We start from the raw sequence: 15,433 nt of genomic DNA on the forward strand, positions 1-15,433 counted from the left end.
ATGTGTATTTTCTAAACCAATAAACCATTTGTTCCAACGTCTGGTTATTTAAAATGCGAAGTCAGAATACAGGCACAGACTGACACCAGCTCTGTGACCAGTACAGATGAACTACAACAAACAGAACAGGATGTTCAATTACTACTGCAAGTCTGCCAGCACGGACGACCACGACTCAAAAAAATAGAAAAGAACCGGAGCGACGGGATGAAAGCCCCTGTACATGAATTCAGCCCAACCGTTTTCACTGCTGTTAGTAAGAGCTTGTATAGTTTTCATGGCAACAAAGGGTGATTCCCAAATGGAACCCTATTTAGTACACGACTTTGGACCAGTGCCATTATGTTTTAATTTAACCTTTATTTAACTAGGCAAGTCAGTTAAGAACAAATTCTTATTTTCAATGACGGCCTAGGAACAGTGGGTTAAGTGCCTTGTTCAGGGGTAGAACCACAGATTTTTACCTTGTCAGCTCTGGGATTCGATCTAGCAACCTTTCGGTTACTGGCCCGACACTCTAACCACTGGGCTACCTGCCGCCTCCACACTCTAACCACTGGGCTACCTGCCGCCTCTACACTCTAACCACTAGGCTACCTGCCGCCTCTACACTCTAACCACTAGGCTACCTGCCGCCTCTACACTCTAACCACTAGGCTACCTGCCGTCTCTACACTCTAACCACTAGGCTACCTGCCGCCTCTACACTCTAACCACTAGGCTACCTGCCGCCTCTACACTCTAACCACTAGGCTACCTGCCGCCCCTACACTCTAACCACTAGGCTACCTGCCGCCTCTACACTCTAACCACTAGGCTACCTGCCGCCCCATTAGAAACAGGGTCCCATTTGGAATGTCCTCTAAGCCAACTGTCTCAGTCAGACGATGTCTGGATGGAATCATCTTAGATTGTCATTTCTCACAGAGCATTGGAACATTAGGAAGCCTACAGTAATACAGTAAAAGGGCGATTACAATGCAGCTGGTTGGATGGCTTCAACAATCTCTTCTTTCCATGGAGACAAATGAGAGGGCTGATATAAAACTGGTGTGATGAATAGAGAGATTCATAGGTCGGCTCCAGCCCTGCCCACAGACATAGTGTGACTGACTGAGGCAGGCTAAGAGACTGGCTGGCAGAGAGACTGGCTGGGAATGTCCAACTAAAGATCATACAGGCACAGGGCTATGAGTAAGACACATCTTTAAGCATGCGCACACACACACACACACACACACACACACACACACACACAGTCCTGTGGCGGCATGTGAAACAGGATTATATGATCATGCTGGGGGTAAATGAGTGATGGGAAAATCTGAGGAAAGAATGCTTCAAACTGAAAAAAAGGGAGCCTTAACCAACCCGTCTGCCTGCCCGTCTGTCTGCCTGCCTACCCGTCTGTCTGCCTGCCCATCTGTCTGCCTGCCCGTCTGTCTGCCTGCCCGTCTGTCTGCCTGCCCGTCTGTCTGTCTGCCTGCCTGCCCGCCTGCCTGCCCGTCTGTCTGTCTGCCCGTCTGTCTGCCTGCCTGCCCGCCTGCCTGCCCGTCTGTCTGCCCGTCTGTCTGTCTGCCTGCCTGCCTGCCTGCCCGTCTGTCTGTCTGTCTGCCCGTCTGTCTGCCTGCCTGCCCGTCCATCCAGGCCTGCAGGGCATGTTATCTCTGTCTGTCACATTACACAATTTGTTCCAGTGTGGACACACCAGGCAGTTTCCAGTCTGTGCTCCAGTCATCTCAGTAAGGGGAGAGACGACGGTCTGTCCCAGCTGTGGACGTGACCGTCATGACTACAACCAGTCAGCCAAAATCCTATATGGCGTCTATCTATTAGTCTGTGTGTGTGTGTGTGTGTGTGTGTGTGTGTGTGTGTGTGTGTGTGAGAGAGAGGGAGGAGACGAGGCAGTAGCAGACACTGAGGCTCTGGGGGATTACAGAGAGGACAAGGCATAACTCTGACCTCTGATAACAGTCAGACAGTAGTTGCACTTACACACAAAGGGAAACACACACACACACACACACAGTAGTCAGAGACAGAGACTGGCCGGCTTCTGATGGCCCACTGATAGGCGTCTGCCACCAACAAAGGACACTTATCTAAGGGAAACCGCTGACCGCCGATCCATTCAGACTCAGAGTCTCTCTCCCTCCATGTCCATAAAGGGCCCCTCTTCCTCTTCTTTTGTTTGACCATGGGCTCTTCTTGTTTTCCATTCAGACAGCCGGTCACTCACTCGCTCTGCCTCTCTCAATTCAATGGGCTTTACTGGCATGGTAACATACCATACTCTGAGTGATGAAAACATTAAGACCGGGAATGGCTGTTTTCTTCTCCCATAACGTATTTTTCATCCAAGAGGTCCATGAAATCGTCATATTTTCCTGATGTGGTGCATTATTTTCCCCATGACAGAGTGACCAGGTGAATCCTTGTTGATATCTTGTTAAATCCGCTTCAAATCCATGTTGAATGTCTTGTCCTGTATGCGGTCTGTCTATTGCAGTTCATCTGTACCAGTCACAGAGCTGGTGTCAGGTTAAAGAAGGATTTTTAAGCCTTGAGACAATTGAGAATGTGTGCCATTCAGAGGGTGAATGGGCAAAACAACATATTTAAGTGCCTTTGAACGGGATACGGGATATGGCAGGCGCACCAGTTTGTGTCAAGAACTGCAACGCAGCTGGGTTTTTCACTTTTCACGCTCAACAGTTTCCTGTGTGTATCAAGAATGGTCCACCACCCAAAGGACATCCAGCCAACTTGACACAACTGTGGGAAGCGTTGGAGTCCACATGGGCCAGCCTGTGGAACGCTTTCGACACCTTGTACAGAGGCTGTTCTGCTGTTCTGAGGCCAAATTTGAAACATTAACCAATATTTTAAAATGGATTAAATAGTGTTATTTACACATCAATCTACACACAATAACCCATAATGATGAAGCAAAAACAGATTTTTAGAAATGTATAAAAAAAATAAAACATGGAAATATCACATTTACATAAGTATTCAGACCCTTTACTCAGTACTTTGTTGAAGCACCATTGGCAGTGATTACAGCCTAGAGTCTTCTTGGGTGTGACGCTACAAGCTTGGTACACCTGTACTTGGGAAGTTATTTTACGCAGATCCTCTCAAGCTCTGTCAGGTTGAGTGGGGAGTGTCGCTGCAAAGCTATTTTCAGGTCTCTCCAGAGATGATTGATCAGGTTCAAGTCTGGGCTCTGGCTGGGCCACTCAAAGACACTCAGAGACTTTTACCGAAGCCCCTCCTGCGTTGTCTTAGCTGTGTGCTTAGGGTCGTTATCCTGGCTGTGCGCATGGGGTCGTTGTCCTGTTGGAAGATGAACCTTCGTCCCAGTCGGAGGTCCTGAGCGCTCTGGAGCAGGTTTTCATCAAGGATCTCTCTCTTCTTTGCTCTGTTCATCTTTGCCTCGATCCTGAGCTCTGTCAGAGTGACCATTGGGTTCTTGGTCACCTCCCTCCCCAAGGCCCTTCTCCCCTGAATGCTCAGTTTGACCGAGCGGTCAGCTCTAGGAAGAGTCTTGGTGGTTCCAAACTTCTTCCATTTAAGAATGATGGAGGCCACTGTGTTCTTGCGGACCTTCAATACTGCAGACATGTTTTGGTACCCTTCCCCAGATCCGTGCCTCAACACAATGCTCGCTCGGAGCTCTACGGACAATTCCTTCCACCTTTGCTCTGACATGCACTGTCAACTGTGGGACCTTTTATAGACAGGTATGTTCCAAATCATGCCCAATCAATTGAATTTACCACAGGTGGACTCCAATCCAGTTGTAGAAACATCTCAAGGATGATCAATGGAAACAGAATGCACCTGAGCTCAATTTCGAGTCTCATAGCAAAGGGTCTGAATGCTTATGTTATTAAGGTATCTGCTTCTTTTATATATATATATATATATATATATATACACACATATACATACACACACAGTGCCTTGCGAAAGTATTCGGCCCCCTTGAACTTTGCGACCTTTTGCCACATTTCAGGCTTCAAACAAAGATGTAAAACTGTATTTTTTTTGTGAAGAATCAACAACAAGTAGGACACAATCATGAAGTGGAACGACATTTATTGGATATTTCAAAGTTTTTTAACAAATCAAAAACTGAAAAATTGGGCGTGCAAAATTATTCAGCCCCCTTAAGTTAATACTTTGTAGCGCCACCTTTTGCTGCGATTACAGCTGTAAGTCGCTTGGGGTATGTCTCTATCAGTTTTGCACATCGAAAGACTGAAATGTTTTCCCATTCCTCCTTGCAAAACAGCTCGAGCTCAGTGAGGTTGGATGGAGAGCATTTGTGAACAGCAGTTTTCAGTTCTTTCCACAGATTCTCGATTGGATTCAGGTCTGGACTTTGACTTGGCCATTCTAACACCTGGATATGTTTATTTTTGAACCATTCCATTGTAGATTTTGCTTTATGTTTTGGATCATTGTCTTGTTGGAAGACAAATCTCCGTCCCAGTCTCAGGTCTTTTGCAGACTCCATCAGGTTTTCTTCCAGAATGGTCCTGTATTTGGCTCCATCCATCTTCCCATCAATTGTAACCATCTTCCCTGTCCCTGCTGAAGAAAAGCAGGCCCAAACCATGATGCTGCCACCACCATGTTTGACAGTGGGGATGGTGTGTTCAGCTGTGTTGCTTTTACGCCAAACATAACGTTTTGCATTGTTGCAAAAAAGTTCAATTTTGGTTTCATCTGACCAGAGCACCTTCTTCCACATGTTTGGTGTGTCTCCCAGGTGGCTTGTGGCAAACTTTAAACAACACTTTTTATGGATATCTTTAAGAAATGTCTTTCTTCTTGCCACTCTTCCATAAAGGCCAGATTTGTGCAATATATGACTGAATGTTGTCCTATGGACAGAGTCTCCCACCTCAGCTGTAGATCTCTGCAGTTCATCCAGAATGATCATGGGCCTCTTGGCTGCATCTCTGATCAGTCTTCTCCTTGTATGAGCTGAAAGTTTAGAGGGACGGCCAGGTCTTGGTAGATTTGCAGTGGTCTGATACTCCTTCCATTTCAATATTATCGCTTGCACAGTGCTCCTTGGGATGTTTAAAGCTTGGGAAATCTTTTTGTATCCAAATCCGGCTTTAAACTTCTTCACAACAGTATCTCGGACCTGCCTGGTGTGTTCCTTGTTCTTCATGATGCTCTCTGCGCTTTTAACGGACCTCTGAGACTATCACAGTGCAGGTGCGTTTATACGAAGACTTGATTTCACACAGGTGGATTGTATTTATCATCATTAGTCATTTAGGTCAACATTGGATCATTCAGAGATCCTCACTGAACTTCTGGAGAGAGTTTGCTGCACTGAAAGTAAAGGGGCTGAATAATTTTGCACGCCCAATTTTTCAGTTTTTGATTTGTTAAAAAAGTTTGAAATATCCAATAAATGTCGTTCCACTTCATGATTGTGTCCCACTTGTTGTTGATTCTTCACAAAAAAATACAGTTTTATATCTTTATGTTTGAAGCCTGAAATGTGGCAAAAGGTCGCAAAGTTCAAGGGGGCCGAATACTTTCGCAAGGCACTGTATATATATATATAATAAGGCTATAACGTAACATGGTACTGAGCAGCCCGGCTAGCAGCCCGGTGTGTGTATGTGCGTTCGTAGCGAGGAAAAGAAGGAGGTGCAGGAGTGTGTGTGTGTATGTGCGTTCGTAGCCAGGAAGAGCAGGAGGCGCAGGAGTGTGTGTGTGTGTGTATGTGCGTTCGTAGCCAGGAAGAGCAGGAGGCGCAGGAGTGTGTGTGTGTGTGTGTACGTGCGTTCGTAGCCAGGAAGAGCAGGAGGCGCAGGAGTGTGTGTGTGTGTGTGTGTGTGTATGTGCGTTCGTAGCCAGGAAGAGCAGGAGGGGCAGGAGTGTGTGTGTGTATGTGCGTTCGTAGCCAGGAAGAGCAGGAGGCGCAGGAGTGTGTGTGTGTGTGTATGTGCGTTCGTAGCCAGGAAGAGCAGGAGGCGCAGGAGTGTGTATGTGCGTTCGTAGCCAGGAAGAGCAGGAGGCGCAGGAGTGTGTGTGTGTATGTGCGTTCGTAGCCAGGAAGAGCAGGAGGCGCAGGAGTGTGTGTGTATGTGCGTTCGTAGCCAGGAAGAGCAGGAGGCGCAGGAGTGTGTGTGTATGTGCGTTCGTAGCCAGGAAGAGCAGGAGGCGCAGGAGTGTGTGTGTGTATGTGCGTTCGTAGCCAAGAAGAGCAGGAGGCGCAGGAGTGTGTGTGTATGTGCGTTCGTAGCCAAGAAGAGCAGGAGGCGCAGGAGTGTGTGTGTGTATGTGCGTTCGTAGCCAGGAAGAGCAGGAGGTGCAGGAGTGTGTGTGTGTGTGTATGTGCGTTCGTAGCCAGGAAGAGCAGGAGGCGCAGGAGTGTGTGTGTGTATGTGCGTTCGTAGCCAGGAAGAGCAGGAGGCGCAGGAGTGTGTGTGTGTATGTGCGTTCGTAGCCAGGAAGAGCAGGAGGCGCAGGAGTGTGTATGTGCGTTCGTAGCCAGGAAGAGCAGGAGGCGCAGGGGAGGCAGGAGAGCACAACATGCCAATACAAACCGTCTGATCCGAGGCCAAATCAGACCCTTAATAATAACCACAACACTGTTAACAGCCCAGTCCCCTGTGGTACCACCAACACATCCCTTCTCATTGTCCAGGGGACTATAGGCTGTCCTCTGCAGGACAAATACCATTCATTCTTCCGCTTGGCTGTCAGACAGAACAGGCTCGTTGTCCTACATAAAGACATCAGTGTGAGTAGTGTACTCAAGTCCTGATTTATAACCAGGGTGCATTGTAGACTGTGGTTAACTGCAGCCATGGCATGTAGGCAGACAGTAAAGGGATTTAGCTCGCTAGCTGCCATTCTAGAATGAGAGAGGACGTGGAAGAATCATAAACAAAGCAAAGTAATGAAGAGACTAGCACAGTCAGGCACCTGTCCAGTCTGGCCAATGCTACAGTGTTGTCTGTCTATTTCTATCTATCTGTGAGCACACAGCCCTCTTTGGTCCTGTGAACGGGAGACATTATGGGGCTATCTCAATGAGAAGTCCACACACACACAGACAGACAGACCTGAGGATCCTTCACCACTGTAAATCAACCAGGCAGACTGGTCTGACCTCCTGCTGAACCCGACCCAGCAGCCAATAGTGGTGTGAGAAGAGCCTTGTGTGAAGAGAGACAGACTCGGGTAATGCAGAAGTGGACGATTGGAACGATGGAGAGAGTAAAAAACATCCACAAAACACTACAAAGAAAATGTCAAATACATTTCTTCCTTCTGGCCAGTCTTTCCAATCCATCTATCAAATGTATTTTATAAAGCCCTTTTGCATTTACTAAAACCCCAAACAGCAAGCAATGCAGATGTAGAAGCACAGTGGCTAGGAAAAACTCCCCAGAAAGGTAGGAACCTAGGAAGAAACCTAGAGAGGAGCCAGGCTCTGAGGGGTGGCCAGTCTTAGAGTACTTGGCCATTAAGGCCAGATTATTATTTGACTCAGCTGGAAGAACAATCACAGTGGTTGTAGAGGGTGCAACAGTACCTCACACCGCCATAATCCTTATATACATTGATAAAATATCTAGACAGAGGTCTAACATAACTGTCTTGGTCTGACAATGAGGAAACAACAGGCAACACAGCGTCTCAAAGATGAAAAGTGAAATGCATGGATATATGAGAGACAGAGGCCGAGAGACAGAGGCCGACAGAGAGAGGCCGAGAGAGAGAGAGACCGAGAGAGAGACCGAGAGAGAGACCGAGAGAGAGAGAGACAGAGGCCGAGAGAGAAAGAGGAGAGAGAGAGAGAGAGAGGCCGAGAGAGAGAGACCGAGAGAGAGAAAGAGAGAGACCGAGAGAGAGAAAGAGAGAGACCGAGAGAGAGAAAGAGAGAGACCGAGAGAGAGAAAGAGAGAGACCGAGAGAGAGAAAGAGAGAGACCGAGAGAGAGAAAGAGAGACCGAGAGAGAGAGAGCCAGGCGGGGAGAGAGAGAGCCAGGCGGGGAGAGAGAGAGCCAGGCGGGGAGAGAGAGAGCCAGGCGGGGAGAGAGAGAGCCAGGCGGGGAGAGAGAGAGCCAGGCGGGGAGAGAGAGAGCCAGCCGAGTTGCATCCAAAGAACACCATACCTACTGTGAAGCATGGGGGTGGAAACATCATGCTTTGGGGCTGTTTTTCTGCAAAGGGACCAGGACGACTGATCCGTGTAAAGGAAAGAATGAATGGGGCCATGTATCGTGAGATTTTGAGTGAAAACCTCCTTCCATCAGCAAGGGCATTGAAGATGAAACGTGGCTGGGTCTTTCAGCATGACAATGACGCCAAACACAACGCCCGGGCAACGAAGGAGTGGCTGTGTGTGTGTGTGTGTGTGTGTGTGTGTGTGTGTGTGTGTGTGTGTGTGTGTGTGTGTGTGTGTGTGTGTGTGTGTGTGCGTGCGTACGTACGTGCGTGGGCTTAGTCTGCGCGGGCTGAATCGGCGCGGGCGTGCGGGTGTGTGTATCTGCATCTCTGTGCGGGTGTGTGCTAGACTTGGGTGGTATACCGGGGTATTTTGAAATACCAACTTTATGATTTTCAACACCGTCAACAATTACAACAACAAATACTTCCTGGATCCAGATCCCTGCTGTTTAGTAATTGTTGTGCGTGTGCAGCAAACCTTTTGAGATAGCTTCTGGCCAGTCTTTCCAATGCATCTATCCAATTCCAATCTTTCCAATCCATCTATCAAATGTATTTTATAAAGCCCTTTTGCATTTACTAAAACCCCAAACAGCAAGCAATGCAGATGTAGAAGCACAGTGGCTAGGAAAAACTCCCCAGAAAGGTAGGAACCTAGGAAGAAACCTAGAGAGGAGCCAGGCTCTGAGGGGTGGCCAGTCTTAGAGTACTTGGCCATTAAGGCCAGATTATTATTTGACTCAGCTGGAAGAACAATCACAGTGGTTGTAGAGGGTGCAACAGTACCTCACACCGCCATAATCCTTATATACATTGATAAAATATCTAGACAGAGGTCTAACATAACTGTCTTGGTCTGACAATGAGGAAACAACAGGCAACACAGCGTCTCAAAGATGAAAAGTGAAATGCATGGATATATGAGAGACAGAGGCCGAGAGACAGAGGCCGACAGAGAGAGGCCGAGAGAGAGAGAGACCGAGAGAGAGACCGAGAGAGAGACCGAGAGAGAGAGAGACAGAGGCCGAGAGAGAGAGGAGAGAGAGAGAGAGAGAGGCCGAGAGAGAGAGGCCGAGAGAGAGAAAGAGAGAGACCGAGAGAGAGAAAGAGAGAGACCGAGAGAGAGAAAGAGAGAGACCGAGAGAGAGAAAGAGAGAGACCGAGAGAGAGAAAGAGAGAGACCGAGAGAGAGAAAGAGAGAGACCGAGAGAGAGAGAGCCAGGCGGGGAGAGAGAGAGAGCCAGGCGGGGAGAGAGAGAGAGCCAGGCGGGGAGAGAGAGAGAGCCAGGCGGGGAGAGAGAGAGCCAGGCGGGGAGAGAGAGAGCCAGGCGGGGAGAGAGAGAGCCAGGCGGGGAGAGAGAGAGCCAGGCGGGGAGAGAGAGAGCCAGGCGGGGAGAGAGAGAGCCAGGCGGGGAGAGAGAGAGCCAGGCGGGGAGAGAGAGAGCCAGGCGGGGAGAGAGAGAGCCAGGCGGGGAGAGAGAGAGCCAGGCGGGGAGAGAGAGAGCCAGGCGGGGAGAGAGAGAGCCAGGCGGGGAGAGAGAGAGCCAGGCGGGGAGAGAGAGAGCCAGGCGGGGAGAGAGAGAGCCAGGCGGGGAGAGAGAGAGCCAGGCGGGGAGAGAGAGAGCCAGGCGGGGAGAGAGAGAGCCAGGCGGGGAGAGAGAGAGCCAGGCGGGGAGAGAGAGAGCCAGGCGGGGAGAGAGAGAGCCAGGCGGGGAGAGAGAGAGCCAGACGGGGAGAGAGAGAGCCAGACGGGGAGAGAGAGAGCCAGACGGGGAGAGAGAGAGCCAGACGGGGAGAGAGAGAGCCAGACGGGGAGAGAGAGCCAGACGGGGAGAGAGAGCCAGACGGGAAGAGAGAGAGACAGAGGGAGAGAAAGTAAAGTCTCTCTGGCGCTGTCCTCTGCCTCCACTACTAATGTCTGAGAGAGTCTGGGCTTACATCAGTACAATTACATTTGAACGTTCAAATGATGTGATGAAAACCAATCTTGTGATTTACGTGACGTATGTTGAGACGAGGCAGAGTATACAGTCAGGGAGGTGATGTCTCCCCTTACTGATCAACCCTGTACAGCTACAGTCATAGGTGTCCTCTGAATAACAGAACCTCACTACATTTACAGTGGGGCAAAAAAGTATTTAGTCAGCCACCAATTGTGCAAGTTCTCCCACTTAAAAAGATGAGGCCTGTAATATTCATCATAGCTACACTTCAACTAAAAATGATCACAAGAACGGTGAGCAAAAATCCCAGAACCACACGGGGGGACCTAGTGAATGACCTGCAGAGAGCTGGGACCAAAGTAACAAAGCCTACCATCAGTAACACACTACGCCGCCAGGGACTCAAATCCTGCAGTGCCAGACGTGTCCCCCTGCTTAAGCCAGTACATGTCCAGGCCCGTCTGAAGTTTGCTAGAGAGCATTTGGATGATCCAGAAGAAGATTGTGAGAATGTCATATGGTCAGATGAAACCAAAATATAACTTTTTGGTAAAAACTCAACTCGTCGTGTTTAGAGGACAAAGAATGCCGAGTTGCATCCAAAGAACACCATACCTACTGTGAAGCATGGGGGTGGAAACATCATGCTTTGGGGCTGTTTTTCTGCAAAGGGACCAGGACGACTGATCCGTGTAAAGGAAAGAATGAATGGGGCCATGTATCATGAGATTTTGAGTGAAAACCTCCTTCCATCAGCAAGGGCATTGAAGATGAAACGTGGCTGGGTCTTTCAGCATGACAATGACGCCAAACACAACGCCCGGGCAACGAAGGAGTGGCTGTGTGTGTGTGTGTGGCTGTGTGTGTGTGTGTGTGTGTGTGTGTGTGTGTGTGTGTGTGTGTGTGTGTGTGTGTGTGTGTGTGTGTGTGTGTGTGTGTGTGTGTGTGTGTGTGTGTGTGTGTGTCTGTGTGTGTGTGTGTGTGTGTGTGGTGTGTGCGTGCGTGCGTGCGTGCGTACGTGCGTGGGCTTAGTCTGCGCGGGCTGAATCGGCGCGGGCGTGCGGGTGTGTGTATCTGCATCTCTGTGCGGGTGTGTGCTAGACTTGGGTGGTATACCGGGGTATTTTGAAATACCAACTTTATGATTTTCAACACCGTCAACAATTACAACAACAAATACTTCCTGGATCCAGATCCCTGCTGTTTAGTAATTGTTGTGCATGTGCAGCAAACCTTTTGAGATAGCTGTGTAACGTTATGAGCTGGGGTGTCTGTCCTTGCAATTAGTTTGTGTTGTATTGCGCTTGTTAGCATTTAGCTAGCGTCCGCTATAGGAATTTGCATATTATTAAAAAATATTTCAGTTTAGAAAGAAATAGCGCCCCCTTGTGTGCACTGCTGATAATACTGTATAACCCTGTACAGCAACAGGATAACGGTACGAAACAACAGTGTTCACCTTCTTGTACTTACTTGCTACCCCTGAGGCGAGGCCGTAGAGCAGGCCTCCACCGTCAGACTGCTGATCAAAGATGTGTGTGGTGGGAGGAGGACACTTCTCCTGTCTGATGAAGTTATACAGCAGGGTCTTCACTAACCGACTGGTCAGGGACACACTGGCAGAACAGAGACAGAGAAGAGGAGGGGTCAGTGACAGAAACTCATCTACAGCACCACACAGAACAGGTCTGATGTTAACTAGCAGGGTCTTCACTAACCGACTGGTCAGGGACACACTGGCAGAACAGAGACAGAGAAGAGGAGGGGTCAGTGACAGAAACTCATCTACAGCACCACACAGAACAGGTCTGAGCAGGGTCTTCACTTTCTTATTTATTTATTTATTTAACCTTTATTTAACTAGACAAGTCAGTTTTAAGAACAAATTCTTATTTTCAATGACGGCCTAGGAACAGTGGGTTAACTGTCTTGTTCAGGGGCAGTACGACAGATCTACAGCAACCTTCCGGTTACTAGTCCAACGCTCTAACCACTAGGCTACCCTGCCACTAACCGACTGGTCAGGGACAAGAGGACTACAGTCTGTAACACCAAGTCAGACACAGCACCAGAAAACAGACCTGCTGCCAGTGGATGAACAGGACTTTAACCATGAATGGTTGTTATCATAGGTCATGTTGTAACAGTTTCCTAAAAGCACATATCTGAAGAAACAGGGGTTGTTTACCTTTTCCATGTATTTCCTGTCAGTGAACCAGAGGAGAGTTGGTCTCATAATCTCAAGACCGATGTTGAAGTAATGAAATACGTTAAAGGACTCTGGAGACAGGATGACTGGCCTTTCTGTGTTAATAATAATAATAATAATAATAATAGGTGTTTACTGTTTTTGGATGGTTTTGTGGGAAACCAACGTTAAAACATGAAAATAGCTTGGACAGATACGGGAAAACTGCCCAAGAAAAGCATGTTTGTTGTGTTTAAAATGTGAGGAGAGAAACACAAACTCTATTGTGAGAGGCTGGTGTGTGTGTGTGTGTGTGTGTAGCTACAGTCTGTAGTGTGTGTGTGTGTGTGTGTGAGAGAGGCTGGTGTGTGTGTGTGTGTGTAGCTACAGTCTGTAGTGTGTGTGTGTGTGTGAGAGAGGCTGGTGTGTGTGTGTGTGTGTAGCTACAGTCTGTAGTGTGTGTGTGTGTGTGTGTGTGTGAGAGAGAGGCTGGTGTGTGTGTGTACAGCTACAATCATAGGTGTCCTCTCTGAATAACAGCATCTCACTACATATATAACCCTGTGCGTGAGAGAGAGAGAGGCGTGCGTGCGTGCGAGAGAGAGGCTGGTTTGAGTGCGTGCGTGCGAGAAAGAGGCTGGTGTGGGTGCGTGCGTGCGAGAGAGAGGCTGGTGTGGGTGCGTGCGTGCAAGAGAGAGGCTGGTGTGGGTGCGTGCGTGAGAGAGGCTGGTGTGGGTGCGTGCGTGAGAGAGGCTGGTGTGGGTGCGTGCGTGAGAGAGGCTGGTGTGGGTGCGTGCGTGAGAGAGAGGCTGGTGTGGGTGCGTGCGTGCGAGAGAGGCTGGTGTGCGTGCGTGCGAGAGAGGCTGGTGTGCGTGCGTGCGAGAGAGGCTGGTGTGCGTGCGTGCGAGAGAGAGGCTGGTGTGTGAGAGAGAGAGAGAGAGAGAGAGAGAGAGAGAGAGAGAGACAGAGAGAGAGAGAGAGAGACAGAGAGAGAGAGAGAGAGAGACAGAGAGAGAGAGAGAGAGACAGAGAGAGAGAGAGAGACAGAGAGAGAGAGAGAGACAGAGAGAGAGAGACAGAGAGAGAGAGACAGAGAGAGAGAGACAGAGAGAGAGAGACAGAGAGAGAGAGACAGAGAGAGAGAGAGACAGAGAGAGAGAGAGACAGAGAGAGAGAGAGACAGAGAGAGAGAGACAGAGAGAGAGAGACAGAGAGAGAGAGACAGAGAGAGAGAGACAGAGAGAGAGAGACAGAGAGAGAGAGACAGAGAGAGAGAGACAGAGAGCGAGAGACAGAGAGCGAGAGACAGAGAGCGAGAGACAGAGAGCGAGAGACAGAGCGAGAGACAGAGCGAGAGACAGAGCGAGAGACAGAGAGAGAGAGACAGAGAGAGAGAGACAGAGAGAGAGAGACAGAGAGAGATACAGAGAGATAGAGACAGAGAGAGAGACAGAGAGAGAGACAGAGAGGTGGACAGCTTAGAGAAACAGCTTGTGTGTTTTTGTGGGCGTTGTTTTTCGTCCGATGCTTCCTGTGTGCCCTGGCCAGTCTCCCACTGGACCCCAGACAGGGTCGGACCGTGCGTGTGTGTGTTTGTGTGAGTGTGTACGTCTCTTTGTGAGTGTGTACGAACACCGTGCTCTCGCAACAAAACAACACTCCAGCATGGCGGCAGCCAGGCCAGGCAGGAACTCTGTAAACCCTGAACCTTTGACACAACACTGACCAGAGCACTACCCCTGCCCGTCCTGTCCCGTATCCTTACGCCACAGACACAATCACTGTGTGTTCTGCCTCCTCTTGACCCCTGGTTACACACTACCAGACGGGTTTGGGCCAACCCAAATGGCACCCTGTTGTCTATGTAGTGCACTACTTTTGACCAGAACTCCACAATGGGCCCTGGTCAAAAGCAGTGCATGAAGTAGTGTCATTTGGGACGTACCCCTCTGGAACCACCAGGGAGATAACTGGCTCTCTGCTTAGTGCTCGAGACAGACAGACATCTTAGCTGGGCCACTTTTCACAGAAAGTGAGAGCTGACAACATGGTACTCGGGGAACCTTGAATCCGAAACTAATTTCCAAAGACTCATGAAGACTTGCTAAAGTTCCTTAGTTCACGTGATTGTGTTATTCTGTGTTATTCTGGATATTCCCGTGCCAAGAGTTACTTTTAGATCATGTGATTGGGTCATTGTGTCGAGTAAGAGTAAAATGGGGATGTCTTTGAGACTATAGCCACACCCCCATGTGTGTTGAGGTATGTAGCAGATCTGGGTTCAAATTGTATTTGATTCCTTTCAAATGTTTCCACAGTCCAATCGTCCCCACACTCCAATCGTCCCTTCATCAGGTACTGGGAAATGAGTCTGTCTCACAGGATCTGAGTGTGTGTGTTGATCCATGACTCTACTCACCATCGTTCCTTCATCAGGTACTGGTAAATGAGTCCGTCTCTCAGTATCTCCTTGTGGAAGAGCTGGTAGGACAGTAACACCAACATGGTGGTCACAGCCTCAAACAGGATACTGTACGTGATGTCCCTGTGAGAGAGAGACAGAATGAGAGAGTGAGAGAGATAGACAGAGAGAGAACATCTCCAATCTAAAATTAAATCTAGAATCGGCTTCCTATTTCGCAACATAGCATCCTTCACTCATGCTTGCCAAACATACCCTTGTAAAACTGACCATCCTACCAATCCTCGACTTCGGCGATGTCATTTACAAAATAGCCTCCAACAAACTACTCAACAAACTGGATGCAGTCTATCACAGTGCCATCCGTTTTGTCACCAAAGCCCTATACACTACCCACCACTGCGACCTGTACGCTCTCGTTGGCTGGCCCTTACTTCATACTCGTCGCCAAACCCACTGGCTCCAGGTCATCTACAAGTCTCTGCTAGGTAAAGCCCCGCCTTATCTCAGCTCGCTGGTCACCATAGCAGCACCCACCAGTAGCACGCGCTCCAGCAGGTATATCTCTCTGGTCACCCCCAAAACCAATTCTTCCTTTGGCCGCCTTTCCTTCCAGTTCTCTGCTGCCAACGACTGGAACAAACTGCAAAAATCACTGAAGCT

The 15,433-nt window shown here is 49.0% G+C and overlaps 1 protein-coding gene across 7 annotated transcripts in view; it reads right to left on the reverse strand.

The window, feature by feature from the left end:
• Positions 1-15,433, reverse strand: part of dym (dymeclin) — a 211,870-nt gene that overhangs the window by 153,460 nt on the left and 42,977 nt on the right. For all 7 annotated transcript variants that reach the window (XM_036936880.1, XM_036936885.1, XM_036936884.1 and 4 more), the window contains exons 7-8: positions 14,768-14,893; positions 11,634-11,776 (exon numbers count right to left, since the gene is read on the reverse strand). In XM_036936880.1, the coding sequence (XP_036792775.1) occupies positions 11,634-11,776; positions 14,768-14,893 (269 nt within the window). The remainder of the gene's footprint in view (positions 1-11,633; positions 11,777-14,767; positions 14,894-15,433) is intronic.

Source organism: Oncorhynchus mykiss, chromosome 12 (genome assembly GCF_013265735.2).
Source record: "Oncorhynchus mykiss isolate Arlee chromosome 12, USDA_OmykA_1.1, whole genome shotgun sequence".
NCBI classification, from domain to species: domain Eukaryota; kingdom Metazoa; phylum Chordata; class Actinopteri; order Salmoniformes; family Salmonidae; genus Oncorhynchus; species Oncorhynchus mykiss.